This window comes from Gopherus flavomarginatus, chromosome 10 (genome assembly GCF_025201925.1).
Source record: "Gopherus flavomarginatus isolate rGopFla2 chromosome 10, rGopFla2.mat.asm, whole genome shotgun sequence".
Lineage (NCBI taxonomy): Eukaryota > Metazoa > Chordata > Testudines > Testudinidae > Gopherus > Gopherus flavomarginatus.
In genome coordinates, this window is record NC_066626.1 from 31,511,344 (window position 1) to 31,532,132 (window position 20,789).

General features: G+C 38.2%; 1 protein-coding gene across 7 annotated transcripts in view; it reads right to left on the minus strand.

Moving 5' to 3' along the window:
- The window catches only part of GULP1 (GULP PTB domain containing engulfment adaptor 1), a 294,443-nt gene that overhangs the window by 36,958 nt on the left and 236,696 nt on the right, over positions 1–20,789 (minus strand). For all 7 annotated transcript variants that reach the window (XM_050916432.1, XM_050916428.1, XM_050916434.1 and 4 more), the window contains 2 exons: positions 13,958–14,074; positions 13,433–13,525 (listed from right to left, as the gene is read on the minus strand). In XM_050916432.1, coding sequence (XP_050772389.1) covers positions 13,433–13,525; positions 13,958–14,074 — 210 coding nt within the window. The remainder of the gene's footprint in view (positions 1–13,432; positions 13,526–13,957; positions 14,075–20,789) is intronic.

Below are 20,789 nucleotides of genomic sequence, written 5' to 3' on the forward strand. Positions count from 1 at the left end.
TACGATGCCCAGTGTGGGGTTTGTATAACCCATCACAAGGTGCTACAGATCGCTTTTAAAAAAGAGATGTGCCCAGAACATCCATGGACACTGTCTTCTCTCTTCAGCTCACTTTGAAGCTCTTAGCCAGGGCCAGTGCTATAGCAGGTGTGCATTTACAGGGGCAGATTTAAGGGTTAGAATAAGGTCAGCCAACATGCAACACGAGACATAAAAGGTCACATCACCTTAGGCTTTTTAAAGATAGAAAGTTAAAAAAAACATGAAAAAAAAAAACCACAAGCCTAAACAAAAATGGAATCTCACTCAAATTGTGTTGGCTCACGTGCTGCCAACTACTGGAATCTAGCACCACGGTAACACTTTTTCTTGGCAAATTGTTCTATAATAATGTCCAGCTCCATCCTTGCTGTCTTGTCTTCCTCATTTGCAAGGAAAGCAAGGTCACTGAGCCGTGCCCATTTTCCACTTCTGGTAAAACATCATCGAGAGAACTTGACACTATGAAACTCAAGTAGCTCTGGATTGCAAGTGACAAACTGAACACCTCTGTGTCCTCTGTAAAATAATACAGACTGAATGACACAATCTCCTGAATGAAGTCTGAAGAAAATTATGAGTATTTTCCCATGAATGTAAGAACTTCTTCTGTTGACTTGTCTAAAGTTATATTTCGAAGTCACTTGGGATGGGGGAAACCAAACAGCGTAACTACCTCTTGAAATCCTTCACATTGAGATTTTAGTTCCCTGTTTTGTCTAAAACCTCAAAATATCTCCTTCAATGGTTATCCTTTGCTTCAAAGACAGAACTGTGTGCAAATTCATCATGTGCGGCGTTCATGTCTCTTCCTGTCGCTTGGATAGTTTGCATTTTCAAAACCCATTGATTCCCACCTGTTCTGAGATTCTTTTACAATTTCCTTGTACTTTTCTTCAGATCAGAGTTTAATGAGCTCATTCACTGTGCTCTTGGCACACATTAATTTTCTTTGACTGAAGGATTCCAGAGGCTGCAGCCATGATAACCAAGACCCTATGCCACCATAACAGATTGAGGTAGAACATCCAGCCCAAGAAAGACAAGTTGTTTTTTACTCTTGATGTGTGTTCTCACTGCTCCTTCATTAAGCAACAGTTTCAGCTTATAGGTATTCAATTGTATTCTGAAAATTTACTGTCATTGCCTCATTGGTTTTCATTTGAGCTGCCCATCTAGTATTGCAGATTGTCTTTAAATCTAAAGATCTCCTTCATTCTTCAGAAGCTTGTTCAATTTTATGTGCTGCATCTATCCTGCCAACTTCTTCAGGGGTCTGAAGCACGTCATCAAGTTCCTCTTCCCTTTGCAAAACTTTACTGTTTCAAGCAAAAGTATGAAGGTAAAGATTATTTTGGACTTAATCATTAGCTTTCCCTATTGATGGTTAGAGTCTGCAAAATATTCATATATTTCCTGCAAAGTTCAGAACAAATCCTTCAGATCTGGACTGGCCTTATCTTCAGCAGCATGCACCAAAAGTAGGTTAATTTGATGTACTGAGCAATCAATGTATGATGCATACACTTTGTCTCTTCTGCCTGACAGATATTCTCTCATTTTTTTGCTTACAGTCCTCCACAATCTCTGGCCATAACACTGTCCCCATCATATCCCTGTCCAGACATGTATTTGGGGTCTAATCCATACTTGCAGAATACAATATTAGATAACTGGTCACACAAGAAGGCAGCATCTGCCTCACTTGCTGCCACAAAGCTTACAAAATGCTCTTTAACACCTACTTTTCCTTCAAAATGATCAATATTAACAAATAGAAGCAAAACAGTCATCAGATCAACATGGCTAATATTTCCAGGTAACAACTTATCTTTTTTGCAGCTATGAAGTACATCTCCACCCCGATATAATGCCACTCGATATAACATGAATTTGGCTATAACGCGGTAAAGCAGTGCTCCGAGGGGGCGGGCTGTGCGCTTCGGCAGATCAAATCAAGTTCAATATAATGCAGTTTCACCTATAACGCAGTAAGATTTTTTGGCTCCTGAGGACAGCATTATATCGAGGTAGAGGTGTATGTACCCCCGGCTTCTGATGCTAAAAGACTTACATTCAACAGTAATTGTCTTGTTCAAGTATTTGATTTCCCTTAGTGTCACTGATATGTTGGGCAAAAGTGACAGTCTGCCTTGCAAGTAGCATAATGATGCTCAATTAAATACCACCATTGTTGCTCTCCAGCACTTCACAGTGGCCATGAAGGGGAGACCTAAACTAGCTAAAGTTTTAACAGCATCAATCAATATTTTTAGTACTTCTTGCCATTTCCTATTATGTTCAGATGCTTGTTTATCAAGACATGCATTGATCCTCCGTGAACTGTAGAGCTGCCACATGTGACTACACATGTTGTTTGCTTCTGCCATGAACAGACATTGACTTTAGAGTATTCTTTCAATCACTGTTAACCAGGCCAATTTTTGAATATCTGTATCCTTGAACAACCAACAAATGTGACAGTATGTATAATCTGAAAGAGATGAGTATACTAGCCACTTGCCATGTAAATCTTCAGCGTGGTGCATTTTTCATTCTGTAAAATGAAGATGAAAAATGGTGGCCTATATGACAAAAAGGGAACTGTCCATATGGCATATCATTCTCAGTGGACTGGTAAGGACAATCAGTACAAGCATGCATAATAGCTCAGATGATAAAACAATCTTGAAAGTGACTTATTAGATGGGAATGTCAAACCTATTTCAGCAGGAAGTCTGCTTTGACCTGCTTCATTGTTGACCTGCTTGTCTACAGGGTCTTTGGGCTTTTTGGTTTTCTATCATCTATGAGATCTTTGGCTTTGTAGCTCATCTATAGGTCTTCAGCTGTGCTTGTTTCAAGCAAAGTTTATCTGGAAATAGCATCAGCTACTACTACAGGTGCAACTTCAATGGTGCTTCACAAATTGTTTCCTGATTTAAACTTTGACACAACAACAGATTTATGCTTGTTGAACTGAGATGCAGTTCTTGACTTTCTATTTCAGATTGCAGGAGTTGATCATTAAGTTTACAAAATGACAGTGCCTGCTGCTCAGTATCTTTGGAAACAGTTTATAACAAATCTCCTTTTCTTTTCATTTGCTGAAAACAGACTTTTATTTGTATTTATGGTTGTCATTGTCAGGAATCTTCCACTATGAGAATAACTACATTGGAAATACAGGCCTAAAAAAAGTGTATTTTTGTGCTGCTTAATTTGTCCTTCAGTTGTGAAGGTAACCCTTCAAAAATATTGAATTTCTGTGCCGAATCTAGCAGAGAGAGAGAGAAACAGAGCTAAAGTGGGGCTGGCTGGGGAGAGTCCTGAGCAGGCCTTTGTTTACACTAAACAAAGGTAAGGTCAGGCCAGGAATTAGCAGACACCTGTGATGCAGTGAGATCCAAAGGCGCACACATCTTTTCTGTCTGTTTTTCTCTCTCTGACACCATTTTCCACATTGGTTGGTTTCTTCCTCTACTCCTGTGTTGGTTTCGTCTTTTATTACTTCCCTTGTATTGCTCTTCTCTCACACACTGCCTTCCTTCCTGACTGTTCCCTGTTATTTATTCTCATCAAGGGGGTTCTGTGGCTGTCACGGCATTTCCTTCAGTTTCTTTTTTTCTGATTCTGGAATTCTGGTTAGTCAGATCCTGTAATGCTTGCAGATGCTCCAGGAATGTCTTGAAAAAATATCCAACATTTGAAAAAAATAATCCTTCCTGTCTCTAGATCAAGGCCTGTTTGGCTGGTTCCTTAGCAGTCAGCCAGGGCTTGGTATACAACTTCCTATGGAAAGAGAGAGAGTCAACATGGTTGTGAATGACTACACTTTCAATCAATTGTACATCCCCATGAAGGCTGGTGGGTAGAGCTGACCCCTTCTAGATTGATTCAGGCAGCAACAGTGCAAAAAGGCACACTCAGATATTATGAATAATGAAAATAGGTTTATTTAAAATAAATAGATGCACTCAGGGATTCACTGAGGTTGTGTGTGAAAGTTCTCTCAAAAGCAGTATCTAAACTCTTATTGTGATACAAACATAAGCAGCACCACCATATGAAACCAATAAAGAGAAAATCAGATTGCTCCCACATAATCAAGACCAAATGGAAGAATGACCAGTGATTAATGTACTGCCAAACCACTAAAACACAGAGGAAAAGTAAACAGCACACACACAAGAGTAATGGAAATTTTAGCTGTATACCCAAATGACTGATTGCATGAAACAGAGAAAAAAACACCAATAGCCAGCAGCAACACCCTATGCCAACAGTTCAAATGCCACACAGGAGTATAATTGTACAGAAACTCCAAGGGTCTAGTCCCAACTAAGGAAACCACATCTTTCTGACCACGTTATAGTATTACTAATACTTCTCACAGACTTATTCAGGAAGTGGTAACAAATGTATTAACCAATTTTGCATAAGACTTCTCCACTGACAGTTAAATATCATAGTGAGCAACTATTTAAGCTTTTATCATCACTATCAGCTTTGATAGACAGAATTCTAAAATAAAATTTAAAATAATATTATGCAGAAACTGATTTAATTTTTTAGAAATGTACTGACTATAAATTCAAACAGTAAAAATAATAAAGTTACAGAATCCATAATGAACGAAACATGCATGCAAAAGACTCGCTACTTGATGGTTAACTTTCTTTTTGTTCTTTTGCTGAACAATTTGACTGCATAATCAAAATACTTCTTGACTTTCTGCCTTGGTTCTCATTACTTTGAATGCCTTGGTGTATGAATGCAACTAGAGATATTTTATTTTGAAAGTTGTTTTCCCCTTTCCAATTCAAATTCACTTCAGGACATTATAGCATTATTAGAGTGTTAACTTGGATGGTATTGCAGTCGCCATAACCATGTACTGGTATAGATGTTGATTAAATAAGTGACAGCAGAATTTCACACAAGGGAATCAGAGGTCATATATTCACTGCTAAAAGCTTAGGGCCAAATTAATGCCAGGTGTAAACAGGTGAAACTCCATTACTATCAGTGTTTTCCACCCATTTACACTCAGGATGAAATTGGGCTACATATAAATTTGAAAAATTAAAATACTTAGAATTTACAGCTCTGTAAAATCCTAGGCCAAAAGAAGTAGCTTTTAAAAATATATTTTTGAAAAAATCTTTGTCATGCAACACAGGACTATATTGTTTTTTACACAGTTTTTTCTCGGTCATACTCCACTGGACTGTAGTTTATTCTCATGAAAAGCAGTATCCGAGCTGTATAACTTCAGAGCAGTTCTATTTAATTCCCTCAGACAAGCCTCTTTAAAGCCCCAATGAAGCTCCATGCTGAAATAATGGTCTAAATATGATAATGAATCTGTAAAGTAATGTTTTAAGAATTCCTTTGTAAAGGTTACATAGTAATTTAGAACCTGTAAATATGAGGTTCTCCCATTCCTAGTTACACTTTTATTTATATATTTAATACAAATTTCTTACAAATTGGTGTTCCATCTCAGATCAACATATGATCTCAGATTTCTTAATAATCTGCATTATCAAAAGGACACAATGTCTTCTGTGCCAGGAACTTCCAGTGAAATGCAATAAATGCATAACATTATTATATGGTATGCATTCTATTAGCATTTGCCATTACTGCAAGTTATGTGGCTGTCAGGTTCCATGTCGTTTCACTGGGTTACCTATATCAGCAGAGCACATGCTGTGCAATTACAATACCTAGTTCTTATATAGTGCTTTCCATCAGTAGGTCTCAAAACACTTTATAAAGGAAGTCAATCGCATTATAAATTCATCTAATCACTCACTGAAACTCACTAGATCAATGGTTCTCAACCTATTGACCATATGTGGCCCGCAATGTGTTATGTGGGATGCATCCAATACTACCTGTATGGCCCTAAGAATGTTACATAGGCTGCCTCTCTGTGCTGATTGGGTTGCAAGCGGCCTGTGGGTTGCAGGTTGAGAACCACTTCACTAGATCATAGTTTGAGTTGACTGGATTGTTTAAGAAATAACGTGCCCATATCAAACTCATTTTCTGCTGTTTTTCTACATTTCCACTCTTTTAAATAAGTCCATTTAAAATGTATATTTTACTTTCCAGTTGTTTAGTTTCCACTTGTCTCCACCTGACTTGTCTCTAACCTTACCTAAAATATTTAGGGAAGTCTTGTTTCTATTTTTTTTCCATCATCAAATAAACAATTTTGTGTTGCATTTCACATGTCCATGCCATGTGTTAAAACAGGACTTGATTACAATGGACAAATAACAGACCATTCCCACTTGTTTCAGGGGCTCTAGATAAGAGAAGAAAGCACTAGTAAGATTTTGCTCTGTGATACCATGTGAACTTTTCCAGGGTTCTCAATAGCAATTTTTTTTGGTTTCTAAATTTCAACTGCCAGGCAGTTAAGAAATAACAAATTTTAGCTTTTAGAAGTTTACATGCAGAATGTCACACAACATCACCCATGCAGAGACATACATCTGTCTTCCCTCACAGAGTAGAACTCTTGCAATAAATTCAAGCATACATAGCAGCAACCTTTATTTGAAAAGAGACAAAGTAATATATGTGAAGTTTAGTAGAGTAGTCTTTTCTCATTTTAGGCCTAAATGTAAGCCTCTGTGTGGCATAAGGACCATAATCTGCCCTCCCTCTTCGCATGGGAATTTTGTAGGATTATTATGTAAATAGCAATGTCAAGACTTAGTCCTTATAATTTAAAGACCTTTTAATGACATTAAATCAATAATAATCATGGTGTTAGAATTTGAATATCAGTAACTGTCTTCTGTTTGACTAGGAACCTTTGCTCTTGTAAAAAAACCTGCAGCTTTACATTATATTAGCACCTAAAGGGAAAACCTTTTACTTCTACTACAACATTGTGAGACTATCAGTTTTTAAAAATCTAAAAACCTTTATTACAGTGAGCATCTCATTCTCACTAGTATTCTTCATATCACTGAAAATGATCAGCATTAATTAGAAATAGCAATTATACACATAGCTGTATAGCTTTAAGATAAAATGTTTCCCTTAGATCTGTTCTATAAATCTTAGCACCAAGATTCAGTTCTTCCTACATGCATAGAACACCCACTGAAATTAATGTGAGCTCTCCATATATAAGAAGGGCAGATTATTGGAGTCACAATCTACCTTGAGAATCTGAGAGTAAAATAGTCTCAGTCACTTCCCAACATCACACTCTACAAAGAAAGGCAAGAGACTGAAGGAATTAAATTTGAGGGACTGAAAAGAACCTTTTAATATGTGATACAAAGATCACACATTCAAGTCCTGATCACTAAAATTTACCACAAAGGCCACAGTCTGCTATTTTTACTTCTGCTGAGTAGCACCTCAATCTACAAACAGTGCCAATGAAGTTAAAAGGATTATTTAACAGGACTTCATATGAGAATCTAGCCCAGAATGTTTAATATATCTCAGGTCATTCTTGAGAGCTAAATACACATATACTTACATCCTTTTACATCCTTCAGATTCACTACAGGCAAAAAGCAAATATTTTAAAAAGTGGAAGAGAACTAGTACTTTAAATCATGATAATAAGAATTAGCACATCCTTAACATTAAGTAAAACAAATGGTTTTAATGGAGCATATGTCTTTACTTTTCTTTAACTATCATGCTAATTTAATATAATGAAGACAAATCAGAAAAAAAACAAACCAAAACCAAAGTAAATGTATATGTATCCGTAAAATGCAGTTAACCTGTTAGGTTGATCTAAGAAAAATAGAACATATCTGTTTATACTTGTAGTGTCCTGTGACTAGACTTTTGAGATGCAACTTGATGGAAATTTAATCCTACATATTCCATACAAAATTACAACCCCTAAACTCAAAGACATTATTTGATTACATACTGTTTTGAGTATCCAATCACTTTTGAAGTTAACACAGCTGTGTTAATATCAGATTGTCAGCACTCCTCTCAAAAAAAAAATGTAACAATGTTCCATTTTATCTACTCTTTTACATTGTATCCTATATCAGAATGATATCCCCCATTTTACTTGATATGTGGCCCTCCAATCCATCCATGGGTAGGACTTGCTGGGCTGGGCAGGAGGAAGAGCTGACCTCATGCTACCTTGACTACCTGCTCTGACTTGACTGGAATGATGATCATACTCAGGTCAGTTATGTATCCTCTATATGGAAAGTTGTCCCGTAACAACTCAAGTTCACTTGCTGGGCCTTCAAAAAAGATGACTGGTTTTGGTCAATTCTTTTTCGTGCTGAAGAAATCCCTAAACAAAGATTTAAAAAACTGTTCCTGGGAGAATTTTCTAAGAGAATTCAGTATTCCTTAGGTAGTCTGCTTGTGTGTGTGAGAAAAATGAGTTTGCATATATACAGCAACATCTGGGCACAACAGGCTGAGTTAAGGACATAGGAATCTGGGGAGAAGGGGAAGAAATCTGGAAACCACATAGCGTATGTACTTCATAGTTAACGAAAAAATTCCTCAAGAGGTAGAGCTGAGTCAGGTCACCAGTCCAGTCAATACTTTGCCATACTGATACCTGCCAAATCCATACCTTTACTTGGGAGAGGTCAACAAGATAGAATCAGGTTAATATTTAATAATTAAAGATAGGTTTCAGAGTAGCATTCGTGTTAGTCTGTATCAGCAAAAAGAACAAGAGTACTTGTTGCACCTTAGAGACTAACGAATTTATTTGAGCATAAGCTTTCATGGGCTACCGCCCCACTTAATCGGATGCATAGAATGGAACAGACAGTAAGAAGATATTTATACATACAGAGAACATGAAAAGGTGGAAGTACCCATACCAACTGTAAGAGACTAATTAATTAAGAGAAACTATTATCAGCAGGGGAGGAAAACTTTAGAAGTGATAATCAAGATGGCCCATTTCGGACAGTTGACACGAAGGTGTGAGGATACTTTAACATGGGGAAATAGATTCAATTAGTGTAATCACTGAGCCATTCCCAGTCTCTGCTCAAACCTAAGTTAATGGTATCTAGTTTGTCTAGTGGATAGGGCACTGGCCTTTGAGTCTGTGAATGCTCCAAACCTCTTGATCAAAAGGATATTCACATAGAGCTCAATTGTAGCTTTGCCAGAAGCCCTGTACATGAGACAGTGCACAGCTGCACTGTCCCAGGAGCAGATGTGGAATTAGAACAAGTAGGAACCACTCCTCATTTCTTCCCATTCACCTGCACGTGAGAGAACTGTTGGGGAATGATGAGTAAGGCCCCAAAATTGAGATACCCCTCAAAATGCAATGCAGGGGCAATTACTAACAAGTTGGGTGTTGGGTTGGTTTTTTGGTTTTTTTTTGGTAATAATTCACAAACATAATGTTGGACTTTGAGTAAAAGGTCTCTGAAAACCCATATTTAAAGAAGATAAGAAATGCTGACATAAAGGGTCATCAGTTTTCCCATAATTCCCCATTCAAATAAAAATTAGTTATGAGGATACATACTGAACTTTGATATTGAAATGTAAAGATGAAGAATTGTTAAATTATAATTTTTGTTAGAGTTTTGTTAATTTAATAGTTTATAATTCTGTATAATACATAAGTTTGGATCAGACAATACCAGTGCCAAGGCAACAAGAGTTTAAAGGACAGGCAATGGACCCTCCTGACTACACCTCCAGCATTGTCAGGTGTGGAGAAGGGGGCGTAAAAGGAGGAGACTACCCAATTGGGGGCTAACTAGGAAAGAGGGCAGAGCTCTGCTACTGCCTCACTGAGGGTAGCCTGGTTCCAACAGTAGCACACGTGGTATTATAGCATTGCACAGTGACAAAGCATTAAGTCTCAGTCCTGCAGTCTCTTAGCATGTAAACACTAATTTACTTTAATGGGAGCTCCATGTACAAAATGATTGAAAGATAAAACTGATATATACTATGTTATGAAAAGATATAAATAGTTATATCCAAATGATGGAAAATATGAATAGATCTAATTATTTGATATTATGTCCAAACGAGGGTCAGAAACCCAGCATGACACTGGTACCTTTTAAAAAGAATTGTTTTTTAAATTATTACTTCAAAAAATGGAAAGAAAAACAAACCATAAATATGTATATTTATACAGGTCCAAGTCCTGCCCACTTAAAATTCACTTAGTAATGTTTAAGTTTATTGGATTCAGATGTTTTAATCTCCTCTAAAAATTGGGATATGTTTTAAAAATATTAATAGATCAATAATGTACTATGCCAGCTAGTTTCTTCTTCTTCTTCTTCTTTTTTTTTTTTTTGAAACAATTGACAGTCTGATGTTTGAAGTATTGCTAATTTACATGTAGGATTTTTCATAAGGATCTTTCCTACACATTTATTAGTATGTATTTAAATTATTTTATACTTAAAAATTTAAATATTATTTCACATTGTAACACAAGAGGAAATAATTATGATACATGCCGTGAATTTCTATGAAGATTAGTACTCCCAAACAACTACAAACTCTTTGTGTTATTGAGTCATATTAGGAAACCCCTAATAATACATATCATCTACCATACTTTACTTATAGCATATAAAACATAGTAATTCATCTGCTATTTTAAATGTGAATGAACAAAACTAGATTTACACTTTTCTGACTGAATATAGTAGTTCTTCTGTGTTACATCATTACAAGATTATATCCTTATAAAGTTCACTGCACAGATCTCAATGGGGAATGAGCAGAATTAACAAAAAGAAGCTGCATTTTTCACACTGATTATTAGAAGTGGTTAGCTGGCTATTGAGATGTGATAGTTTTTTGAGAAAGGTCCAGGCTTTGAAATATATTTTGCCCAGAAAGTTAAATTTTCATCAAATTGGAAAAATGTGTCTGCTCATTAAAAAGTAACACAAGAAAGGTCATATATTTAAAAAACAAAAAAACAAAAGCAAAAAAGAGGAAGCAGATTTCCCAATGGTTAGACCTATGAATTTAAAAATTCTCCTGTGAAAAAAGTGCAATAAAGTAATTTTAGCAAAATCCTGCGATTACTTTTTATTACTATTTTCAGTAACATCACCAATGTTCTGCACAGAAATGTATAGAGAATACAAGAAAAGATACATTCATTCTACTTTTACTTTTGTAAAACATAGTAATTTAGATTTCCTTGTTTGACTAAGCATAATTTAGCCTTAAACACATACCAGTCCACATCCTGCAAAGTTTTTGGTGCCTCTTCTAACTATAATATGCTCATCACAACTGAATGATGCAGGACTTTTTGGTGCCTCTTCTAACTATAATATGCTAATTCTAATTATTAGAACTTCTGTATGGTAATTCTTTCTTTTTAAATGTTCAATCTAAAGAAATAACAAATAAATTAGAGTATGCTTATATTTGAAACTCAACATTTTGGAGATGATTTTTTGAAAATATAAAATTTAAATATGTTATTCTTGTAATTAATGGGTATTAAATGTAAATGTCATATTAACATCTGTGTGTCTTATATTCACTAGCAAATAAAATAATGAAAACAATGTGCAAAAATGCTTAAATCAGTACTTTTGAGACTGTATTGCAGATTTCCTCACAGGCATTCAACCACACAAAATAACAGCTGTCCTAAGGGTCAAATTCTGTTCTCAGAACCATGTGCCAGAAGTCACATTGAAATAATACGCAGAAAGCATATATACATTGCTACCACAATGCCAATAATAAGCAGTGAAGCGCATAATTTGGCCATTATACAATTGCAATTTACAATCGCATATGTTATTTGTATTCTTTAAGTGTTAAGAGGCCTCATCAGGTACTTCGGTCCCATTGTGATCAACACTGGATGCACACATAATGAACATATGGTTCCTGGACCAAAAAGCTAAACAGGAAAATACTGTTTTTTGTTATTCTTGTTTCTTTTATACGAAGAATGTATCTATCACAGGGTTAGTATAAAAGCTGATTTTGCTATTAGAGAAATTGAATGATCAGGTTTACCAATAAAGGATCAACTTTTATAAGAAAAAATCTTGAATAAAGGTTGAGGATTTGGCCTGAGGGATTAGTACTTTTGACTGAATGCATAGTAAGTCAGAAATCATATACAATTTACAGTTTTCACTGAGGAATTCATATAAGTCCCTATGAAAGAAAGACCTTCATATATACAATCATATCCATTCCAGTCACATGTTACTATTACACTTGACGACATTATGGAGACAGACCTCCACAGAACTTCATTTCAGTATGATAATACTAATAAATTATCATTGCAATAATAAACAGACTCTGGGGGCTTTGTGGATCAAAATGTAAACATCCACTTAAGGCTGATACTAGGACTAATGGAGTTTCAGGCTGGCAACGATGAAAAAAAACCAAAACACATTTTAAAAATATGTGGTAGGGCCAAATTTCAATTTACACAAACTGTAAAAATTAAAGCAAATGCACTGTACAATGTGTGGATACTTCTGTAATTAAAAAAAATAACCCAAAAAGAAACAAAAAAACCCCTCTGACTTAAGAAAATAAAAAAATAAAAATTGGCAAATTATTTTTCTGCTTGGACAAATATATAGACTCAAGGGATGTAATTCTGTCTCAATTGACTTCAATAGGACCAGCATTTCATCAATTATATTTAGATTAAAAACTAGATACTTTTCATAAGGACTTGTATACGCACATCAACTTTTTGTTGTTGTTGTTACAGCTATGTAAATATATTTGGATACAATAAACTATAACTGCTTTAGAGCCATTAGGGTCAGTCTGCTAAACAACTGATACTTTTAATAGTTCACTAACTAGATATCTAAATCTGCCATTTAAAAATTCCATAAAAATTGACATCCACTGATTCTGAAGAAGGCAAAATATTTCCAAGGATAACTGTAGGGAATTTCAGAAGAACATAAAACTTGTTAAGACAAGAAGTCAGTTATAGACAAAACAATAGATGTAAGTAACGGTATGTTTGTGACAGAAAGTTATTAAGAAATCCTGAGTTACAAAGCGCAGGGTTGGCACACTGAACCAGATCCTCTGGACACAGGACTTTTCTCTTCATCTTTAGGTAGTCTGCTTGTGTGTCTGAGAAAAATGAGTTTGCATATATACAGCAACATCTGGGCACAACAGGCTGAGTTAAGGAAGCATCATTTATTGAATATAACTTTTAAATTTCCTACAATTCTTGGTTTGTCACAATCTTACTGTTACTTAAATATAGGATTATAGTGTGTTAATTACAATAATCAGAAATAGTGTGAATTCTGTATTTGTTATCAGAACACAAAGATGTTGTTAAATAATTTTAAGTTATACCAGTCTTGGCTGGAAAACATAGTTGTATCCATGTACTCACTGGAGATGTATGTATTTGATTTATTCTTAACTGGTTCTCCAAATCTTGTACCTTATTTTTCAGTTCTATATTTTCAGTTTCTAGTTCTTGAATCTAAAAAAACAAACAGTCATTGTAACAGCTACTGGGAGGCTCATCCTCTGATGTATCTAATTTTAGCTATAAATCATGAGTAACATTTTCATTTCTTTATTTATCTGATATCTGCTCTTCTTAACTGTATATGACAAACTAATTACCAAAAAGTTAGTAATTGTATTTAATAATTGACACAAATGCCTCATTTTATTTGATAATGTAATAAATTTCTTAGCACTTGTGAATGTTCAGGATGAGGAAAGATGCACACTGTATTATTTCATAGATGATTGTCCTCTTTTTTAGTGTTTCTGGAGTCTCTTAATAATCTTCTGTCCTTAGTACAGTATAGTACTGCAACCTATGCTCCAGCATACTTCACAGAAATCTGTATATACAATAGTATATAATTTTCATCATGAGAAGCAACAAATATATATGACTTACTCTTTTCTGTAACCCTGCAATCTGTTTTCTTGTTTCAACATCTTTTCCTCCAGATTCCAGAAATTTCCTGTAAGCCAGGTCAAATGCTTGACCAATTGTTAAAGTTATTTCTTCAGCCTTTATACAAGTAAAATATTGGAATTAGCAAGTTAAGAGTATCTTATTCAGTGTTTTTCATTTCACAGTAGCACAAAACATATTACATAATTAGGGCCCTACCAATTTCACGGCCATGAAAAATTTGTCACTGACTGTGAAATAAGCCCTTCCCTGTGAAATCTGATCTCCCCCTTGTTGCTGGGAGAACCCCAGTCAGGGGACTCCTAGCTGCAAGTCCTGGCTGGGCTGGGAGAGGACTTGTCCTTCCCCTGCACGGCCATTCTTACCTTCAGGGGGAGAGCAGACCCACCTTAGAGTTCCTCCCCTTGCTGCAGGAAGCTCCATCCCCAGAAGTTCCTGCAGCAGGAGGACTTTTGTGGAGGTGGGTCTGATATCCCCCTGCTCCTGGAAGTTCCCTACCCATGGAGCTCTTAGCTGTGAGTCCCTGCTGGGCTGAGGAGAGACAGTACTTGTCCTTCCTTTGCATGGTAGCTCTGAGGAGAGGGTGTGTGTTAGGGAGATTAGACCTACTTCCAGGTACCTCTTAGGTTGGGACTGCCATGGTTACAACACTGTGAAATTTCAGATGTAAAGAGCTGAAATCATGAAACTGACCAATTTTAAATCTCTGTCTGTTAAATTGATCAAAATGGATCCTGAATTTGGTAGGACCCTATACATAATGTTCAATATACCTAGGTATTGTTTCACTCACCACTGAAATGAAGTAGCTTTGAAAAGAAACATGGCAGCCAGGAGGATAACTGAAGAATAATTGATGCAAATAAACTACAGGGGAAACTGCTGTAGATAGAATGCAATTATCTACGGTGCAGTGTACATTATGCTACTTTAATATCTATAAACAATGTGCTTGGGTCTGTTTTTGTTGCATTTTCATCTCTTGAAAGTGGCTGATGGCTGTAACTTTTCTTTTGTTAAATAAATATTTTTACTGAATTCAAATTTTACTTCCACTGTTTTTAGTTAGGTTTCAAAGTCTATATTATAAAAATAGGGTATCAATTTCCATAAGGTCAATATATCTATATATCGTATATCTATGCTTAAGTATTGAAGACCACAAGTGCCAAACCAAATCTGTGCATGTCCAGGCAAATAGAATAGTTTCTCTCTTCACATCTGAGAACTCCATACATAATGTTTCAATTCCTTTTACATAGGAAGGATTTACTTTGGATAACTTTTGCAGTGTCAAAAACCCAACAATACAATACATTAAGTCATTGTTAATGTTTTTGGAAACTTATTTAATCCCAGTAATCACTATTAAATAGTCAGCATTTGCTCCGTTTTCTCCTTGTACTTAGAACAGGAAAAACTGGCATATATGTAGTGTGTTTGTTGGAAAACAGATTTTTTTTTTTGACAACCACTATAAGAACTGGATTTATGTCAACTGGATTAGACTATTGGTTTTCTTTGTCATTGAAAAGCATAGAAAAACATGGGAAAATATCAAGGCAAGACTGAGATTTTAATTTTCAAAGCAAGTAGAGACTTTCCCTTTGATAACTTTCTGTAATACAAATGACTGATACAGGTTTAATCATTTTATCTGCTGCAAATTAACACAACACAGTGACAGTTGCTCAGAATTATCATTACCAATCAGCTGCATGTTGACTATCTTAGAGAACCGACCATATTTACAACTAATTAAATAATGGTAAATTGGCATTTGGGAATATGCAATGCTGGCACTAAGGGTACTTTCCAGGAAATGTGTGTAGATTGGAAGGGAAGGCCCCAACTTGAGTGAGCTTCTTTGGAAGCTGAAGGAACTAACGGGCTGGAAAGACGGAGGGGGCAAAACTCACTTTGGGGACCATAGGGGTAGACAGACAGAAATGTTAGAGAAAGAGCAATAGTGACTGGGATGAGAAAGGTACTGTCAAGAATCAGGGCCTACAGCAGAGCCAGTCACCAGGCAACTTAACGAGCGCAGCTAGCTTGTAGCAGGCTGTCTGGTTGAGCTTCAACAAGGAGAAAAAATCAAACAGGTCTTAAAAAGCAAAACTTTTAATAAAAAGAAAGAAAATAAAAGTAAAAGTTGTCTCTGTAATTTAGATGGTAAAAGTTACAGAGTCTTTCAGCTTATAACCACTAGAAAGAAGCCTCCCCCCAGCAAAATACAATTTAAAATACTTCCAGCAAACTACACATTTGCAAATACAGAAAACAATTAAAAGACTATAACCGCCTTTCCTACTTAATATTCACTATTCTGAATATATAAGAGACTGTAGCAGGGAGATTGGCAAGAAACCTGGTTGCATGTCTAGTCCCTTCCAGGACCCAGAGAGAACAAAACAAAACCCAAAAAACACAAACAAAGGCTTCCCTCCACTGAGATTTGAAAGTATCTTGTTTCCTGATTGGTCCTCTGGTCAGGTGTTTTTGGTTCCCTGTTTGTTAACCCTTTACAGGTAAAAGAGACATTAACCCTTAACTATCTGTTTATGACAGCCTGACCGGTGGGAAGAGAGTCAGCAAATCAGCTCTTGAGCCCAGTAGCCGCAACAGTTTGGTAGCTGCTCAAAACATTCACCCATGGCTGTGATAGCTCCTGTGTTTGCTTGTTCCCAGCCTTGCTCTCACTTTGTTCCTAACCACCAGATTTGCCTCCTTCTCCAGTTGCTAGGCATGACTGCCATGTCCCAATTTATGACAGTTTTAGCAGCCCAAAAAACCAGGGAACTAGAACGGATATGGTTAGCCTGGATCCTACAAAGGCCAATACCTCTCTGATGGAAATAATCGGAGCCCGACAGATCTTGCAGGCCCGGGTTACCACTCTGAAGGCATAGAACACAATCCTGCAAGCTCAAGCTGTGCTTTCGGTTCCAACCCCCGCTCCTCATGAGCCCAAACTCTCTCTGCCTGATAAGTTCAATGAAAATCATCATGTTTCATGGGTTCCTAAATCAATGTTGGCTCCTATTTCTGCTATGCCCACAGTTGTACCCCACTGACCAAGCCCAAGTGGGACTAATTATCAGCCTGCTTACCTGGGAGGCTCTGGCGTGGGCATCTCCGCTTCTGGAAAAATCAAGCCCACTTCTGGGCCGATTTAAGGACTTTATTTGAGCTATGGTGGTGATTTTCAATGACCCAAGTCATGAGCATACAGCTGAAGCTGCACGTGAGGTTTTGCAGTAGGGGATGCTGGCCAGTTGCTAAATATGCAGCAGAGTTCCGATGCTTGGTAGGAGACATCTAGTGTTATCATTTCTGGCTTGGCCTAAATGGTAATATTAAAGATGAATTGGCACAGGCGGAATCGCCATCCTGCCTGGCTGCCTTACTCAACCTAGTTATCAAAATCGACGAATGCTACCGAGAAAAAATGATGGTCCTCTTGGCTCCTGCCAGCCCTGCTGGCTCCAGCTCCATTCCCCCACCACCATTCCCTCCTCCATTGCTTGAGCCCAAGCAAGTCAATCAGGTCCAGCCCTGCCTCTCTGACACATAGAGGAATTGACACTGGGCATTGGACCTATGTGGATCAGGGCTGGGTTTACATCTTTCCCCTCACCCCAGCAGTCCATGCCTATTCTCATCCACCGGTACTTTCACGATAGCCAATCAGCAACCAACACATCTTCAACTCCCTTTCCAGCTATGGCACCCTGTGATGCCTGACACCAACCTAGAGTAGCTGGTGGATTCAGAACCTCAGGCAAATTCATGGATCTGGAATTTGCCCAAGCACACAATATCTCCACCCAGCACAACGACTCCCCCAAGTTAGTGAAGTCCACAGAGCTGTCATTCCTTTTGTGAGGACCAGATGGTTCCCTTAGAGTTAACTACCCCTGAGGCTACTGAGAAGTCCTCCAGTTTGAGCTAATTCATTCACTGCATTCATCAATTGACACTGGCATCCCCTGGCTCATCTCCCATGACCCATGCATCTACTGGCACTCAGACATGGTGTGCTTTGATCTCTCATTTTTCCAATAGTCTTGTTTTCTGAGAGCTAACTTGAGCTCAGAAACCTTTTGTGGTTTACTTGGTCCTCCAAAGAATTCAGAGACATGAAGACAGGATGCAAAGGCGACCCAACAATCACCATGACAACACTCAAAAGCTCTGTGGATTCCTGTTAAATAGCAGTACTATGTCGATGTGTTCCGCAAAAAGAAAGCCAATGCCCTACTGCCCCCTCGGAGCTACGACTGCCCCATCAACTTCTAGCCAAGAGCAGAGGTCCTCCCTCTCTGAACCTGAAGTATAGTTATTTCGGAGCTATTTTGACTAAAACCTGCAGAAGGGGTTCATTTGCCCCACCACGTCCCCAGCAGAATCCCCGTCTTCTTTGTGGTGAAGAAAGATGGTTCTTTCCAGCCTTGTGTGGACTACTGATTACACTCTGAAACTGGTACCTCTTACCGCTTATAAATGAGCTGTTTGAAAGACTCCGCTCTTCCATGATCTTCACAAAGTTGAACCTCCATGGAGCTTATAACCTGGTGAGTTATCTAGCAAGGAGATGAATAGAAGACCATCTTCTGTACCAGGTATGGCAACTATAAATATTTGGTCATACTGTTTGGGTGCTCTGGCAATCTTCCAGCATTTCATAAATGACATATTAGGGATATGCTGGACCAGTTTGTCATCATTTACCTGGATGAGATCCTCATTCTCTCTGGGCTCCACAATCATCACGTGCGCATTGTCTTGGAGAGACTCTGCCAAAACCACCTATGCATGAAGCTTGAGAAAAGCTTGATAAGGTCACGGTGATATATCTTTTCACCTGAGGAATACACCGGGAACCCACATAAAGTGGTGGAAATATCCAACTGGGCTGCAGCCAAGAAGATATGAAGGGTGCAGCAATTCCTGCGGTTCGCTAATTTCTAAAAGCAATTAATTAAAGGATTCTCTAGCCTGGTTGCACCCATAACAGTGTTCTTGCACAAGGGAGCTCAGTTTCCCTGGTTCACATAGGCTCAGACAGCCTTTGATGAACTAAATAAAGCATTCCTCTCAGCACTCATCCTGATTCACGCAGACTACTCAAAACCATTTACAAATGTGCCCATACCATGAACCTACAATCAAAATGGCTAGGTCTTCTCCAACCTCTACCCACACATCTGCAGCCTTTGTATACTATATCAATGGATTTAATTGCAGAAATGTCATGCTCACAAGAATACACATTAATCCTGGGTGCACTGATCAGGGCCGGCGCTACCGTTTAGGCAACCTAGGCAATCGCCTAGGGAGCCAGGATTATTGGGGGGCAGCATTTTGCCGGGGGGGTGGCAGGCGGCTCCGGTTGACCTGCCGCAGTCATGCCTGCGGAGGGTCCGTTGGTCCGCGGCTCCGGCAGAGCTGCCGCAGGCATGCCTGCAGACGGTCGGCTACTCCCGCGGCTCCAGTGGACCTCCTGCAGGCATGCCTGCGGCAGCTCCATCGAAGCCACAGACCAGCGGACTCTCCACAGGAATGCCTGCAGCAGCTCCACCGGAGCCGCGGGATCAGTGCGGGGGGCGGTGAAATGGCCGTGCGCCTAGGGCGCGAGAAACCCTGGCGCCGGTCCTGGCACTGATCTGCTAACAAAGATGGCACACTTCATCCCAAACTGCACCTTTCCTACCACATTGGGACCCAGCTTCACTCTTCCTAGAAAATGTTTTCCATTACAATGGGTTACAGACAGGCATTGTATCTCACCAGGGTCCCTGTTCATTTCTTGATTCTGATGGGAATTTCTCAGATTGGCTGAGGTGAGAGACTCACTTATCACCCAAAGACCAATGGGCAAACAGAGAGAGAGAATCAAATCTTGGTGCGGTATCTTTATTGTTTTCTCAGTTACCACCAGGACGATTAGCCTTCCCTGATGTGCTATTCCAACAATGCAATCTACACCTTGACCTGTTCATAATTAAACCACACCACCATAACTGAGGACACGGTTTAGTTCTGGAGGTCACTGATTCTGTGTTTTTAATGGACTTCTATGACTTCTTTGGCTTCAGCTGTTAGTGGCTGTAGCTGGGGTTGGAGCCAGGTCTGTGCGCCCCCGCCCCACGGCTTGGGCTGGGGCTGTGCCCCCTCCCTTGGTGGTGGAGCTCAGGCTGTCAGTCTGCTCCCATGAGGCTCCAGCTGTCATTCCTCCCCCTGGTTATTTTTAGTAAAAGTTGCAGACAGGTCACGGGCTCCCATGCATTTTTGTTTATTGCCCCCCACCTATGCATAACTTTTACTAAAAATAATTGTGACAAAATCTTAACCTTAACCATGACCCACTGATTCTTTCTAGATGAGCCAAAGTCCTACTATACCTTGTGTTTATAATTACATGAAAAGAACTTCACAGTCAATAGGTCATTTTTTCTTGGTCTGTGAGCACCCATTGTATATAAAGGGGTGCCTATTATTATACATGTTTGTTGTAATGGACAAAATGACATAATTGTTAAGGGATACACATACATGCATGGTAACTGATAAAGTTAGTAACTGACAAAATGGACAAGGAGCATTTGGTATAGTGGATGTGTTCCGGAATCAATGTAACAGCAAACCATTAAGTTACGTGTTGACTAACGTCCAAGTCATTAAGAGCTAAATATGGTTACAGACGTTATTAACTTATTGATTAGTTAAGGTTAAGAATATTCAAATAAGCAAAATGTCAGCAAAACCAACTCTGGGAAAAGCATGAGGATTTTTCTGGGTTCTAAATGTA